At 36.8% G+C, this 19,416-nt stretch overlaps 3 protein-coding genes across 4 annotated transcripts in view; all 3 read right to left on the reverse strand.

The window, feature by feature from the left end:
* Window positions 1–1,962: 1,962 nt before the first annotated feature.
* LOC107757832 (methionyl-tRNA formyltransferase, mitochondrial-like) lies at window positions 1,963–8,809 on the reverse strand. Its single transcript, XM_016575429.1, has 9 exons — window positions 8,286–8,809; window positions 7,998–8,198; window positions 7,712–7,834; window positions 7,478–7,580; window positions 4,393–4,468; window positions 4,172–4,263; window positions 4,016–4,094; window positions 3,238–3,314; window positions 1,963–2,163 (listed from the first exon to the last, which is right to left on the reverse strand). The coding sequence occupies exons 1-9, from the start codon at window positions 8,528–8,530 to the stop codon at window positions 1,966–1,968; spliced, it is 1,194 nt and encodes a 397-aa protein (XP_016430915.1). The 5' UTR covers window positions 8,531–8,809; the 3' UTR covers window positions 1,963–1,965.
* Window positions 8,810–9,617: 808 nt separating this feature from the next.
* LOC107757938 (methionyl-tRNA formyltransferase, mitochondrial-like) lies at window positions 9,618–10,953 on the reverse strand. Its single transcript, XM_016575549.1, has 4 exons — window positions 10,447–10,953; window positions 10,159–10,359; window positions 9,873–9,995; window positions 9,618–9,741 (listed from the first exon to the last, which is right to left on the reverse strand). Exons 1-4 carry the CDS (start codon window positions 10,689–10,691, stop codon window positions 9,618–9,620), a joined length of 693 nt encoding a protein of 230 aa, XP_016431035.1. The 5' UTR covers window positions 10,692–10,953.
* Window positions 10,954–13,598: 2,645 nt separating this feature from the next.
* LOC107757843 (zinc finger protein 280C-like) overlaps window positions 13,599–19,416 on the reverse strand; it is a 19,407-nt gene continuing 13,589 nt past the window's right edge. For both annotated transcript variants that reach the window (XM_016575445.1, XM_016575439.1), the window contains exons 12-18: window positions 16,729–16,863; window positions 16,374–16,585; window positions 15,771–15,911; window positions 15,629–15,691; window positions 15,414–15,532; window positions 15,293–15,320; window positions 13,599–14,160 (exon numbers count right to left, since the gene is read on the reverse strand). In XM_016575445.1, the coding sequence (XP_016430931.1) occupies window positions 13,731–14,160; window positions 15,293–15,320; window positions 15,414–15,532; window positions 15,629–15,691; window positions 15,771–15,911; window positions 16,374–16,585; window positions 16,729–16,863 (1,128 nt within the window). In that variant the 3' untranslated portion in view covers window positions 13,599–13,730. The remainder of the gene's footprint in view (window positions 14,161–15,292; window positions 15,321–15,413; window positions 15,533–15,628; window positions 15,692–15,770; window positions 15,912–16,373; window positions 16,586–16,728; window positions 16,864–19,416) is intronic.

A 19,416-nucleotide genomic window follows, 5' to 3' on the forward strand; every position in this document is an offset into this window, starting at 1 on the left:
CATACCCACTGTATATATATACACACCTTGCTACGTGTACTGCATTAGGCTAACCGAGACTTGTCATTTGCACTTATATATTGTTGCTCTTTTGTTAGTTTTGACAGCTTTTATTGTCCTCATTTGTAAGTCGCTTTGGATAAAAGCATCTGCTAAATGACTAAATGTAAATGTAAATGTAAATACATGTGCTAACTAGCGTTTATGAAAATGTAAAACACCAGCACTTCTGCTTGTGTCATATTGCTTAATTATCATGCTGGCACTCGTGTTACAGCTCCTGCCTTCACCTCAGCAAATTCTCCAGTTCAGACTAACCACAGAGCTCTTTTCTCAGAGATTGAAAATACGTTTGTGCCACTTTAACCACACTGCAAAATCAACCCCTCATGTCAGCTGTTCATAATCACCTATACTGAGTTATATAAAAAGATCTTAACGTAGGTTTTAGTTTCTGTTTAGTCTCTAAACAAGAAGAATCACCCCCTGGATCTCATTTTACTAAACCGCTTTCAAGTCATACATTTTTTACTGAATCAACAAGGTAACATGATGAAGAAGGTAACAAGCCTGAGCAATTCTGAACAGTCGAATAAACCTGTAAAATAATTAGATCGAATACACTTGATGAATCTACAGGAAACCTCATATCAAGAATACAAGTCTGAGAACAGTTTTAAATCTAGACTGTAACACAGTAAGCCCCAAACTATAAGCTTTCACTTTTCCAAAGACATCCATTAGAGATACTTGAGAAAATAAAATGAACAAGACAAATTCTTTGAAAACAAACAAAGACAGTTATTTCCAATTGACCCGAGTTTGAATCCATTCTTGGCACACACACGTTATGTTGGGTAATGCTGGTTCCATACTTAACACGATTATCCTTCTGCTGTACGAAGTATTAGAAGTTCAGAAGTATTAGACGCTTAAAATTCCTTATTTACACCTGTTCAGTTGCTCGAGGAACTCGAACACAACTTGGCCATAAGCCCTGCGTTAGCTGTACTCCTAACAGAACAGATATTATACAATGTCTATGCAATTACTACTGTTATGAGTTTATTATCTGAAAACACAGTATTACACATGTGTAACTGTGACAGCACAGGCTGCGTATCAGGTTACTAGGTAACCGTTTCAAATCTCTATAACAATGAACACTGCACTGACTTTCCTATTATAACATATATCACAGTTTATATAATTCCTTGTCGCTTTCCATTAGTAAATATTTAAGAGAAGTCGTGAGTAGGTTGTGTAGGCTCGCTAACGTTAGCTAGCAACACGGCTATTCATTAGCTCAACGTAAACAAAACACTTTTCCTCAGCTATTATGAAAACCGAATGACAAGGGAAGCTAATGAAGCTTGGTTTGGGCAATATCAAAGCTCTTTGGTTTCATGCAATAACACGGACATAAACGGCGTTTTCCAATGATGACTTACTCTACGTGATGTGCGAGGCGGTGTTGACTTCACAGCTGTCCACGGATTTGACAGGTTGTAAATGAAACCGAACTTTACTTCAAGCACAAAGATAAACAAAGGTTTCAGCCAATGAGAGAGCAGGATTTAAAGACAGACAGCCGCGACTATCGTGTGAGGCGATAACAGGGCGGGACTTACGAGGCAGCAAGGGACTCACCTCGCCTCCATTTTTTGAATATTAAAAAGTGCTTTCTAGTGATAAAACTGTAATTTTTTAGATCAAAACCAATCATAATGAATTCTTGTGTCGCTGGTCAGTGAATCTGAATCAAATAGAACAACCATTCAAATTAACATCCAAAATAATTTTATCGTATTCACATTGATTCATGTCACGGCTATACGAATGTGCAGATATCTGCAAACAATACAGTCCAATATTAAATACAACATTGTCTTAAAACAGACAAAAATGTTTTCAATGACCTGTCAGTTCACATGTTATTATCCATGATTGCAATAAAGCCAGGCTTCAAAGTGAAGAATTTTTCCGCAGTAGCATGTTATTGTCGTGTCCTCCAGGTAAATGAGTCTCTTTATAGCTCTGGAACAGACAGGTGTTTGTGGAGGGAGATTTCTTCAGCACGCTCCGATGGAGATACCCATTAAAGAAATCTGCTGCTGACAGTCTTTTCTTGAAATTCACTGCTTTGAAACCAACCCAGCCATCCTAAAAAAAAAAAAAAATGTGGCGATAAAGGACAACATGAACTGCATTGAACGCAAATTGTTACATAATGTTAACTGTGCAGCAAATGTAAAAAAAAAAAAACTACCTGAAAACTGGAATAAAATGTTATATAGCAATATTTTAAAAAAAATACAAATGAAACGCACATAATTTCTAAAACTTAAAATAAAATTAAATAAAAGCTGAAAATATAAAAGGTAATTCAAAACATCAATAAATATTATGATAGTATATACACTGAACAAAATTATAAACGCAACACTTTTGTTTTTGCCCCCATTTTTCATGAGCTGAACTCAAAGATCTAAGACTTTTTCTATGTACACAAAAGGCCTATTTCTCTCAAATATTGTTCACAAATCTGTCTAAATCTGTGTTAGTGAGCACTTCTCCTTTGCCGAGATAATCCATCCACCTCACAGGTGTGGCATATCAAGATGCTGATTAGACAGCATTATTATTGCACAGGTGTGCCTTAGGCTCACATTTTAGAGTGGCCTTTTATTGTGGCCAGGCTAAGGCACACCTGTGCAATAATCATGCTGTCTAATCAGCATCTTGATATGCCACACCTGTGAGGTGGATGGATTATCTCGGCAAAGGAGAAGTGCTCACTTACACAGATTTAGACAGATTTGTGCACAATATTTGAGAGAAATAGGCCTTTTGTGTACATAGAAAAAGTCTTAGATCTTTGAGTTCAGCTCATGAAAAATGGGGGCAAAATCAAAAGTGTTGCGTTTATAATTTTGTTCAGTGTAAATTCTATTATAGTGTTATACTAAAATACTGGCACAAAGTGAGTGCATCATAAGTGGTGCTTTCAGATTAATTTTCTATGGAAACTGGAGTGCAGGGGATTGAGAGCAGATCAGAGTAAACACTGTGATCATTAAATAGAAGGGAATAGCTGATGGGGGGAAACTCGCTGTTCACTGTACATCCACACCAACAAAGTGGCAGACCTCTGGCAGTTTGATTGGTATTGAGCATTTTTGTTCTGCACTAGTGGACTTGTGTATGTGGAAACATTTCCTAACTCCATGTGCATACCTTGCAGTGAACAAGTAGAGTATTGGATTCTTTCTGATAATGGACAGACCCTGGAACTGAAGATAAATATGGAGCAGCTGCAAACAAACGTGAAAGAAATGAGATCACTTATATAACTCTTTCCAGTAGACAAACATAGTTAGGGTGTTTTCAGACCAGTAGATAAATGTAAATGCTTTCTTTGTTTACGAAACAGGGACTTAAATTGGTTCAATGTTGCATTATTTCCTTGATTCAGTACACTTTCAGAATGCAACATTTCACAGTGACCCACAATGTGTTTTTGCAAGTCACATGGATAAAACGGTCCTATGGATCATCCATCAAGATACAAATAAATTATTAAGATTGCAATGCACCTGTTTCGGAGAAAAACTATGACATTTTAAGATGAAGCGGTGCTCTTTGGTTTTCAAGTGTGTTAAGTAATTTGTTCACCCACTAAATTAAGACAGTGCTGGTTTTTATGTAACACATTTCCCATTATGAACTATGAGCTTGGCTCGTTGGGTCAGATTGCTTTCTCGCCACAAGAAAACTGCTCCAGAGTTTTCAGTCTGGCTGAGATGACCTCATTGAGACGATTGCAGTCCAATTATTTTGGTGTGGAACTGAACACGACTGCCATGTTCACATATGCCTAAACAGAACAAAATACGGGAGAAAACGTGCTCCCGACCACCGGTTTCCGAAAGGAAAGCTCCAAATGAGTCAGGTGTGAAAAAGCCCTTAATCACAACCAAAACCACACAATCACCTAATAAGCAACTCTGGTTACCTGCAAACGACACATTGCATTTGCCAACAAAGTCCAGAAGTTTGATGGGATTACCCATCCACATTGTTTTCAAAGGAATCTGATTGAGAAAAAAACAATGTTGTTTAAAGCATAACTGATGTAAATGTATATTTCTTAGGATCTCTTTAGTCCTACCCGAGATCCAATAGCTCGAAACAGCCGATCAATGTAGTCACAGCTATGCTCTTCCCATATTATCCAGGCCATTCGGGAACTGATTTTGGGGGCTGAAGACGGTAATATAGATGGTTGTATTAATGAAGTTCATCTCTTTTAACATTATTCTCACATGGTGATCTAATGAGTGCTTCATTGCTTCAGAATTTTTTTGGTCATTATCTTGAGAACACACTTACCAAATGATGCACCCTCCTTAGGTTGCTCCTTTCTGTTTGCTACCCTTTCTGGAAGATGTTTTAGAGTGTCCATCAACTGTTGATTTAATTTGAGACAGAAGTTTTAAAACCATTTATGTCAATCAAACCTTTGATTTCATGCCAAATAGTGTTTTTTGGAGCAACTGCAGAGTGCAAAGCCAAACCCACTGACAAATTGTAAGTAAATGAATTCTTCATTTATTCCTAATTTATAATTTATTCTTTGTAATTCATTCCTGTGATGGCAAAGATGAATATTCAGCAGCCACCATTGCTCCAGTCTTCAGTGTCACACAATCCTCCTGAAATTATTCTAATATGCTATTTTGGTTTTCCGGAAACATTTATTATTTTCAGTGTTAAAGACAGTTGTGCTGCTTAATATTTTTGTGGGAACTGTGATACATTTTGTTCAGGATTCTTTGATGAATAGAGAGTTCAAAAGAATAGCATTTATTTAAAATGCAAATCTTTTATAACATTATAAATGTCTTCACTGTCACTTTTGAACAATTTATTTTGTCTGCTCAGAAGTATTACTTCCTTCACAAAAAAAAATTCATACTTTTGAATAGTAGTGTTTTGAAAGTTGCTTTGCTTAAAAGTGTTTACTAAATGCATAAATGTAAAAGAATCACCATAGGCTAAATAACGTAAAAATATTTCACACAGAATTTCAACAAACTATTAACACAAGAATTTTTTAATTACAGATGGAAAATGTGTTAAAGGGGTCCTATTATGCTCTTTCACAAAGTCTTGATTTTGTTTTGGGGGTGTACTAGAACATGCTCTCATTAAATTAGTTTTTATTTTAATATCGTTTTCAAATTTCCTATCATTTCAGTTTCGTTTTAGTTAGTTTCATTAATGGTTTTGTTAGTTTTAGTTTAGTTTTTATTTTGTGAACACATTTCTATTTAGTTTTTATATATTTTAGTTTCAGTTTTAGTTTCAGTAATTATTATATAGTTAATATATAATTATATAATTAATATTATAGTTTAGCAGAGTTAATGGAACACTTCCAGTGTAGACCAAAGCAAGACATTTAATTTTAGCAAAGTTGAATGTTTGCACAGTTTAGTTAACTCTTGTGCAAACCTCTTAATAATGAAAATTAAAAAATACTTTACTTGAACTTTAATTGAACAAAAACCAAAAATATGAAACGTATATGTATAAAATGTATTCATTCATATTCATGTTCTTATTCATTCATATTAAAGATGTAATCTTGTTAAACATGGCAATATTTACAAACAACAAGCTAGTCAAGGTTTTCAGAGTTACTAGAAAGCTACAGGCAGTTGAGTTTTTATCAGGGTTGGAGCTAAATTCGTTTTGTACAGTCAAGGCGGTGCTCGTGTCATGGACTCGAGGCAGACGTTGCCATAATAATCGCAAAGCGTGACAAAATGACTATTCACTTAACCTCTTAAGACCCGAGAAAAGATTTTTAGGAAAAAAATAAGTTTTTTTCATGTCTTTACATTGTTTAGAGCATAAAAAAAAGTAAAATTTTTTTTTTTTTTAAATGATATTTCATTCATAAGTTATGCTATGTCCTCGGTAGAGGACTCAATTAAAAAAATTTAATTGGGACTCAATTAAAAAAATAAAATAAAAAGACATGAATGAACATGCATAGGCAAAAACAATAGATTTTTTAAATCACCAATACATTTTTAGTTTTCAGGATTTTTTTTTTTACCAAACTTTGTAATAATTACAAAATATTATCATATTTCCATAAGAGTGTCACCAAATTAAAATCAGACATTTTTGAAGACCAAGGAATAAAGTTGCCTTTAATTGAAAATTGAGCGTTTACTGTTGTCCTTTTGCATTGACGCACTATTTTCCTATTTGATACTGTAAAGCTGCTTTGACCCAATCTGTATAGTTAAAAGCGCTATATAAATAAAGGTGACTTGACTTATCCAAACATTTTAATTCTGTCTGTTAACTCACTCTCATGTTGTTCTCGCACGTCAAGCATGCTTTTAAACGTCAGTGAGCTGAAAGGTGTGCATTATTATTATTTCCCATTTCATATTTTATAGTTATTTCCCATTTCATAGCCCGCGTCTTGTTTTTTAAATGCAAAAACGCATTCTCTGAATAGCCGCTTAGGACTCAGCTCACGTGAATGAAGCGCCATCTACAGGTATTTCCCTAAACAACCACAGGTCAAATTTTCTGGCACAGAATTATTATGATTATCATAATAATCATAATGATTATCACGAACACAATTATTTATCTTTGTTAATTATTATTTTATTTTAGTTAGTTTTTCAGTAACTGTTGTTAGTTTCGTTTAGTTTTTCATTTATTTTGAAATTTTAATTTTATTTCAGTTTACGAAAATGTTTTTTGACCAATAGTTTTAGTCTTAGTTTCAGTATTCATTTACGAATATAACCTTGCTAGGTTGTTTGAAAAACACATTATTTTTCACATATTTTACATTATTACAACACCTCTCTCCCCAGTCTGGTATGAACGGCTCGAATAGTTCCTGTATCAAATGAAGGTCCGCCTTCTGAAATACGAAATGTGCTGTGATTGGTTAGCTGGGCCAGTGTGTGTTGTGATTGGCAGCACTCGGCGCCTGGTTGGAAAATGACATGCCCTTACCATAGCCGTCTGCGAGCTTCAGTGTAAATACTGCGTCAAAATCAAATCAATTTGAGCGCGATTTAAACCCGGATGCTTGTAACCACTCTAAGTTCGTCTGCCTTGGGAAAGCTAGCGTCTCCGACATAGTGATGATAACACTCGTTGCCTTCTCTAGTGCAGCTCAACCAGGTCTCGTCCCATTCGTCGATATTTGTGATATCACAAATCCTGGAAAATATGCGTTGTAATCCAAACGAGTCGTTCGTTGCAGTTCTTGAAAAGTGACTTCTGTTAAATAAAATAGCTCCTTTTGAAGTGGACTTTGAGCTTTGTAACATCGCAGATCTTTTTTATGCTCAAACAGCAACATTACAGACTAACTAAAGTTGAAAAAGTGAAAAAGCATAATAGGACCCCTTTAAGAGGTGGGGTCAGTTACCATTCTAGAACCCTCAACCGCTAAAGTGGCTCCAAGCTCATCAGCAGTGCAGTTCTTTGGAACCTCGTACAGCTCTTGCTGAAGAATGGGGCCTATGTCAAATCTAAAATATGAAATTAAAGCCATAAAATAAAAGACTTGATAATTGGAAGATAAATATACAGAAATACTTAGAATCTTTTATGTACTTTAAAATTGATGCTGCCATGAACAATAACATGTCATTTAGCCTACCTCTTAGGTCTTATTTGCATGATAGTCACTCCTGTGACACTGTCACCATGTAGAATCGTATGAAAGATTGGAGCAGGTCCCCGCCAGCGTGGCAACAGACTAGGGTGCACATTCAGGACCCCGCTGAAGAATAAAACACACACAGAGAAATTATGGTCTGTAATGAGCTGAGATCATGCGGTTAAAACATTTCAAAAAGCACACAATGACTACAGACACAAATTGTACAGTATTAATCCAGTCTTTGTATTTAGTCATGCTTTCTCCCCGAATCCTCATTACTTACTATGGCATTTTGTTGATGATGTTCTCTTTGATTAAACAGCCAAATGACACCACCACACCAACATCAAACTGTGCACTTAAGTCCACATCTGGCCAGTGGTGAAGAGGAAGTCTGTGCTGCTCTGCATACTTTCTGACTGGAGCATCTCTGGACAGCGTCACAACCTCAAGTGAATCTATGACTCCAGCTTTTGAGTCATCTCTACAAAATGAAAAGCAAACTAGTCACATGAATAATGCAGTATGTTTAATAGCACACATAGTAAAGCAGTAACAAACTGGATATTACCGAGAAACATGAAGCCGTTTCAATGATTCCAATGCAAAATCATCACTTCCAAAGAACAATACTCTCCAGGGTGGTTTTGAAGCAGATTGTATTTGAGTTACAAAAGATTTATTTCTGCTTAATAGAAATAAGCCTCTAGTTTGACTGCCTTCACATTGACGAAGACGTGTTATGTAGTTGCTGCAAAGTCCTTGAGACAGCAAACGTCCCTGATCTATTAATTTTAAATAGTTTAGGTTCCACATCCTTTAATGTAAGGTTTCGTGAAAGACCCAAACTATCTTTAACAGCTAGCAAACACAAAACCGTCACTCCTCGATTAACATAAGCACGCAGTAGTCAGAGGAGTCATTCTATTATTTCACGATAACTTCAGTCGAGACAGTAGTGACATTTTTCACAATTACGCGTCCAAATTATATTCATTATACTAATCAGTTTCGCAAACCAGCAGTTGACAGTTGCAAGGTTACGGTAAAGCGTTATATGTACACACAGGAGCATGTGTGCGTCGCCATGTTGAAATTGACGTCATGTCCGCTAATGGTTTCATATAAAAGTCATATCATATACGTTCATAAATAATATTTTACAACATTTGCATCAATAACGGTTTTTGGTGTAATTAAAATGAAACAAAACACTCACACTGACTATATTTATAAAGTTTCTGTTGTTCTTTCGCGGTGTGTGTGTGTGTGTGTGTGTGTGTGTTTTTTTATCGAATCTTTTCAATAAATTGGTTTAGCTGACAGACTTGAATTGAGAATTTTGACTGATGGAGCGAAAACTTTACTTTATGCTTGATGAGCATTTTTTTCTCTGTGCTTTTAGTGTAGAGAAAATGCAGTTTTGCTAAAATATCAGGCCCTACAACTAGTGAATTATGGCCTGGATCAGAAATGTATAAATTATTATTATTATTTTTTTATTGTAAAATCTTGATTGAGTGGTCAGTTGTGATTGATAATAACAAATTGTTTGCCCCACTACGCTATGATCCGCAACTTCACTTGCTCCCTTTTATGTATCAGCTGCAAATATAAATGGATAAAAAGCACTTGTTTGTCATAAACATCAGTATAAAGGTAAAACAGAGACGTAAATGGGTAAAACCGTAGGGTACGATTAGTCACTCCTTGCATTTGAATTAGGCTACATGTCCAGTTTATAATGAACAAAACAGGTTTCCCATCACTCACAAACTCTTGAGTTTTTTTTCTTTTGAAGTGGACTTTGAGCTTTGTAACATCGCAGATCTTTTTTATGCTCAAACAGCAACATTACAGACTAACTAAAGTTGAAAAAGTGAAAAAGCATAATAGGACCCCTTTAAGAGGTGGGGTCAGTTACCATTCTAGAACCCTCAACCGCTAAAGTGGCTCCAAGCTCATCAGCAGTGCAGTTCTTTGGAACCTCGTACAGCTCTTGCTGAAGAATGGGGCCTATGTCAAATCTAAAATATGAAATTAAAGCCATAAAATAAAAGACTTGATAATTGGAAGATAAATATACAGAAATACTTAGAATCTTTTATGTACTTTAAAATTGATGCTGCCATGAACAATAACATGTCATTTAGCCTACCTCTTAGGTCTTATTTGCATGATAGTCACTCCTGTGACACTGTCACCATGTAGAATCGTATGAAAGATTGGAGCAGGTCCCCGCCAGCGTGGCAACAGACTAGGGTGCACATTCAGGACCCCGCTGAAGAATAAAACACACACAGAGAAATTATGGTCTGTAATGAGCTGAGATCATGCGGTTAAAACATTTCAAAAAGCACACAATGACTACAGACACAAATTGTACAGTATTAATCCAGTCTTTGTATATAGTCATGCTTTCTCCCCGAATCCTCATTACTTACTATGGCATTTTGTTGATGATGTTCTCTTTGATTAAACAGCCAAATGACACCACCACACCAACATCAAACTGTGCACTTAAGTCCACATCTGGCCAGTGGTGAAGAGGAAGTCTGTGCTGCTCTGCATACTTTCTGACTGGAGCATCTCTGGACAGCGTCACAACCTCAAGTGAATCTATGACTCCAGCTTTTGAGTCATCTCTACAAAATGAAAAGCAAACTAGTCACATGAATAATGCAGCATGTTTAATAGCACACATAGTAATGCAGTAACAAACTGGATATTACCGAGAATCATGAAGATGTTTCAATGATTCCAATGCAAAATCATCACTTCCAAAGAACAATACTCTCCAGGGTGGTTTTGAAGCAGATTGTATTTGAGTTACAAAAGATTTATTTCTGCTTAATAGAAATAAGCCTCTAGTTTGACTGCCTTCACATTGACGAAGACGTGTTATGTAGTTGCTGCAAAGTCCTTGAGACAGCAAACGTCCCTGATCTATTAATTTTAAATAGTTTAGGTTCCACATCCTCTGTAAGATTTCATAAATGACATAAAACTATCTTTAACAGCTAACAAAACACAAAACTATCAATCCTCTGTTAACGGATAAGCACGCAGTAGTCAGATGAGTCATTCTAATCTTTCATGATAAACTCAATCGAGACAGTCGTGACATTTTTGATAATTACGTGACCAAATTATATTCATTATACTAATCAGTTTTCGCAAACCGGCAGATGACAGTTGCAAGGTTACGGTAAAGCGTTACATGTACACACAGGAGCATGTGTGCGTCGCCATGTTGATGTTGACGTCATTTCCGCTATAGGTTCCATATAAAAGTCCTGTAATATACGTTTATAAATATTATTTCACAACATTTGCATAACTAACTATTTTTGTTGTATTTAAAATTAAACAAAAACACACTGACTATGTTTATAAAGTTGTTGATATTCTTTCGCGATGAGTTTTTTTTTATCGAATCTTTTCAATGAATCGGTTGAGCTGAAAATGTGGCTGATGTGGCCAAAACTTTACATTAAGGACCCCGTGAAGAGGCGTGATGAGCATTTTTTTCTTCTGTGCATTTTAGTGTGGGGGAAATGCAGTATTGCAAATCTGTTGTCTAAGTTTGGTTGAGTGGTTTTATGTGCTTGCTAATAAACTGAATGCCCCACTATGCTATGATCTGCAGCTTCACTTGCTCCCTTTTATGCACCAGCTGCAAATATTAACGGATAAAAAGCGCTAGTTTGTCATAAACATCAGTATAAAGGTAAAACTAAGATATGTAGTAGGCCGATGTATGAACAATCATTAAGTTTGCAAGTGATTGTGAGCAGGGCCATCGCAAGTGGGGAAAGAGGAGGTGATGATTCTAGGGGGCCCCTGGAGATTTTAATTGAGTGCCACCCCTCCCCAGAATGTGATTTCAGTGGAGGGGGCCCACATACCCTAGCTATGGCCCTGATCGTGAGTATGATCTTTACAAGGTTTGAGGATCTGTATTTTAATCAGTCTTTTTTTTCATTACTCCAAGAAGACTTTGTTTAAGCAGGGTAATATTATGGTCTCAGTGTGTGTGTTTAGACTAAGATGCTCTGTACAGTGAGATAAACTGGCACGCTACACAGTCTGAATTTGTCGGTGTAGGCTGAAATACATTTTCAAGTTTTATATAATTTCTGATATGCTCCCACACACAGATGATATCCTAGTATTCTTGATACTTAATGGCGTATTAATCTCTTAATCAATACAACACTTTTGTAAAGTAAATCAGTGGATCAAATCTTGCAGTGCCTTATACGGCTATAATAAACATTTATTCATAAATGGAGGGCCCCGTAGAGATCATCTTACCTCAGTGAGGAACTCCATTCACCACTATTTTATTATTAAAATTTGTATACAGACCCGTCATTCACTCGCTCTTGTTTTAAGATCTTTTCATTGACCCAATAGATCTGATGACACATTGAAGTGATACTGAAAGCTAGTTTTAGGTCATTTATGAAATCTTACAGAGGAATGAGTGGAATAGATTATTTGCCTCTTCTGATGAACTCCAGGTATCTCCTCCAGTTGACCATCTGAGGCAACAGAATCCCCAAGCTTCTGTCCTACACAGTACTTTTGCACAGTCCTTTCCTGGAGCACGTCTATGTCTTCGCCCCAGGGAGCACCCATGCAGTCAGAGTAAGAGGCTGTGCCCATGAAGCACAGAATCTACTGTAAGTCCTTTCTATCTCTCATTTTTACTTATTTTCAGATTAATTACAAAATGAAACATTGCCTTCAACTATGCTACCGTTTTCTCCTCTATTTGAAAATCTATAGTCTAAGAAGTCTAATCTATAGATTTATTCCAAGAAGCACTCATTAAACCTGCCCAGCATTACATGATTAAGCGTGTTTCTTCAACAGGACTACATGTTTGTCAACTGCCTCCACAAAAAAAATAAAATAAAAATAAAAACGGTGGAAAACTGACAAGTTGCAGAGAAGCCATCGGCTCATTTCTCAGCAAAGAAATTCATACACTGGTTTAAAAAAAAACAAAAAAACGTTTGAGTTAACTATTTCTTTACGTATACAAATACTTTCCAGAGACATAAAAGAAAGGTTCAGAAATCTCTAATATGCCACACCAAGACGACAGTGAGCACCTGGTAAGATGAGAATCACTGAATCTTTTTGTTTACCTGTTCTTTGAAAATAACTGTTCAAAAGAACCTATTCACATAAAAGTCTGCCCATCACTATTGCTTATTGAACTACACAGAATGATACCACAAGAGGGTGCTCTTCACCAAATCAAACCCTAAAGAGAAAACATGAAATTGTCTCCTGGACAAAGGCTGAGATATTTGCGAATCAGCGTCTCTATTTAATAACAGAACTCTGGTGAATATGTAATAAAAGTTTATTACTGATTAAGACAAATGAATGGAATTTCTACAATGCTTTCAGTCTCAATCAATAAGAGAAATGATTCTCAATGCAGGGCCCTATCCAGACGAAGTACATTTAACAATACATTAAACACAATCTAAAAAATATATATATCAGGACAAATTTTTTCATTCCTAAATACATTACACTAAGAAACTGCTGAGCTTGTTCTTTGTCCTATGAAAACCACCACTTGAAAAGGCAGATGTGGGAATCAGCTCCATGTTGGTTACCGTTGTGTCTCTGTTTTGTGATCATCAGTAGAGTCTAAACAGACACCACAAATGTGGACAGAAGGACTTCAAAACAATCATATGTATAGAAGAACATTCACATTGCTACCTTTGCAACCCAATTTTAACCTAGAGGGCGCTTCTTTACAAACCTTACACAAGTGCAGAAATAATGTACTCGTATAGTATAAGATTTTAAAGTCATGTTTTAGCACAGTATGCTTTCATTTCATTTTGTATTCGGAAAGCGAGTTCCTATTAATGCATGTTTTATTAAAAATAGGGGGGGAGAGTGAGTCAGCGAGAAACTCTGCTGCTTCTAGTGTCTTGCGATGCTTTAAGAGATCCTCGGTTCTGTTTGCACTGGGTTGCAGTTAACCGTCCATCCCCACTTGTGCGTTCTCGGTGGCGTCGTCCTCAAGGACCTTGGATGGAGTGAGAGGTTCCAGTTGCGAGTCTGTTCTCATCGACTCCGTTCCATCAGTTTTACAAAGAAAATCAGTGGGAGTTACGCCACCTTCCTCTGTGAGGGCAGAAAGGGGGCTGACGGGTGAGTGAGAGGGAAGGCTCTTGGGTGATTCCTCTACTGACACATCATTGGTTGCGGCCTCCGCTGTGTCATCCTTCACCTCGTCTGGGTCACATTTTTCAGCTCCAAGAACCTCTGACCCATCCTCCGTTATGTTGTCCTTGTTTGGTATAGCTTCTACATCAATGATCTGAATGGGTTCTGTCTCATCTCTAGCCTCAGTATCCAGTTTAATGGGAATGAGTTGTTTGGAGTCATCATGGGTCTCTGGTGACCTGAATTATGAGGTGCAACAACAAGAGAAAAGCAAAGACACATGAACAGAGTGACACACAATGCTCCATATTAAGATTATAAGCTGTAATATCACCAGACTGATACACAAGGTTACTATCAGATTTTTACTTACAATAAAGAGGGTCACAAAAATGCCATAAAAGGTCATATTTCACCTCAAAAGTCAGAATTTTTTTTTTTTGTATTTATACAATGAATGCTTTATGATCATTCGCGAGATTTTATGGCTTCATGACAATTATAGATGTTTTCATTACTGCAATGTGTTTGGAGGTTTTATGTAATTCCTATTCTTCTCAATGTTGAGTCTCAGTGCACTTTAATTGATGCTTATTTAAATAAATCATTGAATTAAAGGCATTACAACATTACTATACACCATCATCATACACACTTTATTTCTTTTCATTACAGGAACGAGAGTAAGATTTTTATTTTTTTGTATTAATGAGAAATGGAGGCAAGCAAAGTAATTAAATTTTTGATTCTCAAACTTTCATTAAATTCACCCTGACACTCAACTGAAGTAATACAAATATTGTATTACTTGCCTTTCACATGAGCTTTTCTTTGTGGTCCACATTAATAAGAATGTGTTCTTCAGCTTTAATTAATGCAAAAACTCCTGTTTTAATTCAAGCAAGGTCTCCCGAATACCACTTAATAGGCATCCCAATTAGACTAATGAAAAAAATAGAGATCATTTTTTATAATAAATGATATTTCCAAACAATTCATAGGTCAGGGGGTCTGTATTCACACCCCTGTTTCATCAGAAAAGGTAATTTGTCTCAATCAGGTAAGCTACACTTCCCAGTCTATTTTTACTCTCCTCTTTTCACAGCTCTAACCTCTACATTTAACAAAAATACAAATAAGCATATGGTGTCATTGTACACCAATACATCATGTATTTAACAATGAGAGCATAGCAGAACACAGAGATTAACACCACCAACTTTTTAAAACGGCTTTAACGATAAACAACAATGGGATTTTTAAATGGCGAGAAAACCCTAACCTTTTATACAACTTAATTGCATGCAATAAACAATTGAAAACGAATTGAAACTAATAAATAGCTAACAATGATCCAAACAACTTTCATACCTGTTCATTTCTGATCCTCCATTGGTAACTTTAAAGAAAAAAAGGTATGCAAGTAAGAAAATGTGACATCGCAAAGAGTAACTAAATATTTTTGCAGGGAGTTGACAGTCGAGCATCATACCTGGCTCCAGGATGACCTGGCACGAGTGGTTCGGCCTGTTGAGCAAATGTTCAGTCATCTGGTCAGCACCAGAGGCATCTGCCAGAAAGTCACACTTGAGACACACCAGTGTTAGACTCCTTGGGAAAAAAAATTATAATAATAATTTTCTGCAAGTCTAACTCAAATAAACCCCTCTATCACAGTAAACGGTCACATACTAGAGCCAAACTTACCGCAAACCGCGTGGAGGCTTCCTCACTTTCCCAAACCGTACTTTTGAAGGACTGCTGTGAAACCTGCAGATGAAAAGAACACTATGTAGAGATCTGATTACATTCATTTGGAACCGTTCATTCATCCACGTTTTCCCCTTACCTGACCATATGCTGTCTGAAGGCTTTCTGGCAACTTGATCTGAACTTGCAAATATTGCACCTCAGCGATAAAGGATAATGAACATAAGGGTCCTTAACCTCTGAGAGACACTCAACACACCTATTTCCTCTACTCGGAAGTCTGTGAAGAATAAATACTTGTTAATATAAAAACAATAGGCTGCGACTCTTAACTTTTAATACAACACAATGCAACAGCTGAATCCTATATACTTTGGTTGTTACGCGCACAATAGGGTATGTGTACAGCGTGCATGCTCTAAATTTCATCATTAGCGTAGTATGTGCGTACTGTACAGACAAAGCCAGGTTCTTCTAATCACACATGCTGTGCGCTCAGCTTACACATGCACCTTTCATTTTTTAGCATTAATTAGTTGCCCCAGCCCAATGCTTCACATTCGGAAAAGAAACAGAAGACACTGAACAAAGACAACAACAAACTACTGGCCACGGCATCAAAAACTACAAATACCTGTGCTGATCAAGACAAGAGATACGCAAAATGCTATGTTTTCGGCTGTACACATGCGCTAATGTTTGCATCAAAACTGAAGTACACTTTTGGCTTAAGAATCCTCACTTTAAACGTTTAAGTTCATTATTTTGGATGCTTCGGTTCCAGCTGAATTGGTTTGTGGTCTTTGCCTTTCCTCCATTTACGTTTGGTTTGGTTGTGTTTGCTGGTGTTTTAACAGGTTGTTTGGTCGTTTCAGGACTTGTGGGTATGATGTAGGACTTGCTTGAAGCTTCGGAAGACATTGGCGCACCAGAAATTGAGGCCCGAACCGTCACCTAAAAAGATTAAATAATGCTAATGAAAAGTATAATCTCAAATAATTTGTCATTATATTTTCTGTTATATACTGTAGCTAATATAGTTTAGATTATATAGTCTAGATTGCATGGTTATTATAACGATTTGGGTTCAAGCAGACCTTGGTTCCTGGAGGCAATCCGTCTAGGTTTCTAGGCTTCCTATAGGTTCGATGGAAGTGTGTTTTGTGTTCCACTTTTTCCTTATAGGTGAGGAAATTTAATCGGCACTTTCCACACCTTTGAATCCTTTTTTTCTAGAAAATAAAGCAAAAGAAATGCATAACATAACATACAAAGTTAAGTGACAAGTTATATTCAACAATTATATATATATATATATATATATATATATATATATAGACTCTTAATGCATTAAGAGCTGGAGGGTGTAAACTTTTTGAATTGGATGATCAGGGTAAATTGTCCTTAATCTGTCTTCTGGGAAACATGTATGTTTATGTAGCTTCTGAAGTGCAGTACTAAATGGAAAAAAATATAATCTTTTATCAAAATAAGAAAAATTTACACATCATCCCATTCAAACGTTTACACCCCCTGGCTCTTAATGCATTGTGTTGTCTTCTTGAGCATCAGTAAATGTTTTGACCTTTTTGTAATTGTTATGTCCCTCAATTGTCCTCAGAGTGAAAAGATGGATCTCAAAATCATACAGTCACTGCTGGAAAGCGGTCAAATATGCAGAAGATGCTGGAAAACCAAAGAATGTGCAGGAGCTGGAGGATTTTTCAGAAGAACAGCGGGCAGTTGAACTGCTCAGGACCAATGCAGGACTCATGAACAACTAACACAAAACATAAAAACAGTTGTGGATCATCCAGAAAATGACCATAGACTAAAAAAAGATGGACGACGCATCTCCTATTCCTTCCACTATAGAAAAAAGCTGCCATCTTGAGTAAATAACGTCATTTGGAGCCAGAGTCTGCGCAGTAGAGATTCGTTTGGAGCCAGAGTCTGCGCAGTAGAGATTCGTTTGGGAGCCGTGGTATCAAACTCCCGCAGACCCAGTCAACCATAACGACACGCCCCGTTTTTATAGCATCAAATTACTAGCTAAAATCAAACTTATCACAAAAACGAACTATTTAACATATATCAGCGTGATAACAACAACCTTAAATGACCAAAACCATCTTTAGGAAAATTGTATTGGAATTTATTTTTTAATTTTGACTCAAGTCCCATTAGTTTACATGGAGAGGGCGAGGTTTATGACCTGTACTGCTGCCAGCCACCAGGGGGCGATCAAAGAGCCTGCAGCTTCACTTTTCAGGACTTGTGAGGCACACCCGGAACTGTTTGATCAATGCTGTGATCACTCGTTGGTTCGTCCGTGCAGCGTACGATCACACTAGTGTGATTTGAACATTTAAATCTGCGTTCGCACTGCCGTTGATCTAAAGAGAGCAGCTGTCATGAATGAAACAGCTTCACAGTCTTTTCAGCCACATAGTATCATTATTTCTATTACAAACATTCAAATCAGAGAAGTACTGGGATAAAAGTTTATAGTTCAGATATAAACTGGTGTACGATGTGTATGGTAGCGATTAAAATAGGGTAAATCACCTTTTGAAATTGACACCAAATTGACACTTCAAATTAAGGTTTATCGATTACATTGTTATGCCAGTAGGTGGCGAAAAGGGGCTGTTAAAATGTATTTGTCTTTGAATCATACAAGAGATTCGTTCAAGAACGCAGATTCATCCAGTAATGGAACAAGTACATCTTGAGTGTTTAGTTGTCTAATAGGGGTGGAACGGTACACAGATGTCACGGTTCGGTACGTACCTCAGTTCGGGGGTCACGGTTCGATACAATTTCAGTACAACAGGAAAAAAAAATAAAAATCTACTATGCTCGGTTTCTTTTCATTTATTTTGAACAGACAGTAGTACAAATTACATTTTTTCCCACCTAGATGTGAAAACACTAAATATTATTACATTATGTTATATAAATTCTTGAAATATATTTTTAGTTTACAGATAAACAAGGGGAAAAAAACAGTGCGACACATAACGTAGCCTATATACGCAGAGTTTCAGTTCATTTTTGTGACAGGCTTAATTTGTTCACAGAAAGGAAACTCAAATGGCAGAAAGCGACATCCTATTTGTTTTCTTTATTTTACAAAAGCACAATGTTTTGTTTTCATTGTGAGTGTACACAAATAAAAGCAGACCTTTATTCAGTGATGCATTATTAATAAGACAATAAGTGTTTAAAGTTGATTCTGCTGGTATAAGGAAACAGTTGAAGTGATCGCACCGGCGCGCACGCACTCACGCACGCACGCGCGCGCACACACACACACACACAAAACACATCAGTTCCAGCATTGCTAACTACTTTATCAAAATAAAATACAGTAATCCAAATATCAGCGCGCCCGCCTCTGTGTCACCGTTGGAACGGGACTTAAGTACAAAGCCTATAATTTACATAATAAATAATAGTTTAGCATTCAGATACGTTACGTCGCAAATATGGAAATATTATGGAATATTTGGATTTGTGCCGAATGAGAGAGGTAGGATACACGAGCACAAAGCTCCATTTCGCAACCAGTTGAGTGCACAAGCCTTTAAAGTATACTCCTTTGTCAGTCTGTGAGAGACGCATTCAAAATCAGCACATGGTCACTGTCTAGTGGGCTTTGTTTTCAAGTGCGCAACTCATGGCATTCGCTGTTCTTCTGCTGGGCGCCCCCGGGGGTGAATTGCCTGTATTCGTTGTAAGGCCTCACGCACCGAACCGAGATGTTCCTTACGTTCCTTACC

Source organism: Sinocyclocheilus rhinocerous, unplaced genomic scaffold (genome assembly GCF_001515625.1).
Source record: "Sinocyclocheilus rhinocerous isolate Xijiao unplaced genomic scaffold, SAMN03320098_v1.1 scaffold252, whole genome shotgun sequence".
In the NCBI taxonomy this organism is placed as follows: Eukaryota; Metazoa; Chordata; class Actinopteri; order Cypriniformes; family Cyprinidae; genus Sinocyclocheilus; species Sinocyclocheilus rhinocerous.

Bases quoted from the DNA above. Each gene is read 5' to 3' on its own strand.
- LOC107757832 (XM_016575429.1), bottom strand. From the start codon at position 8,530: ATGTGGAACCTAAACTATTTAAAATTAATAGATCAGGGACGTTTGCTG. The intron at 7,835-7,997 runs GTAAGTAATGAG...TTTATTCTTCAG, and splicing joins ATCATCAACAAAATGCCATA to CGGGGTCCTGAATGTGCACC. The intron at 3,315-4,015 runs GTAACCAGAGTT...GTTTGTTTGCAG, and splicing joins ATGCAATGTGTCGTTTGCAG to CTGCTCCATATTTATCTTCA.
- LOC107757938 (XM_016575549.1), bottom strand. From the start codon at position 10,691: ATGTGGAACCTAAACTATTTAAAATTAATAGATCAGGGACGTTTGCTG. The intron at 10,360-10,446 runs GTAATATCCAGT...TTCATTTTGTAG, and splicing joins AAACATCTTCATGATTCTCG to AGATGACTCAAAAGCTGGAG. The intron at 9,996-10,158 runs GTAAGTAATGAG...TTTATTCTTCAG, and splicing joins ATCATCAACAAAATGCCATA to CGGGGTCCTGAATGTGCACC.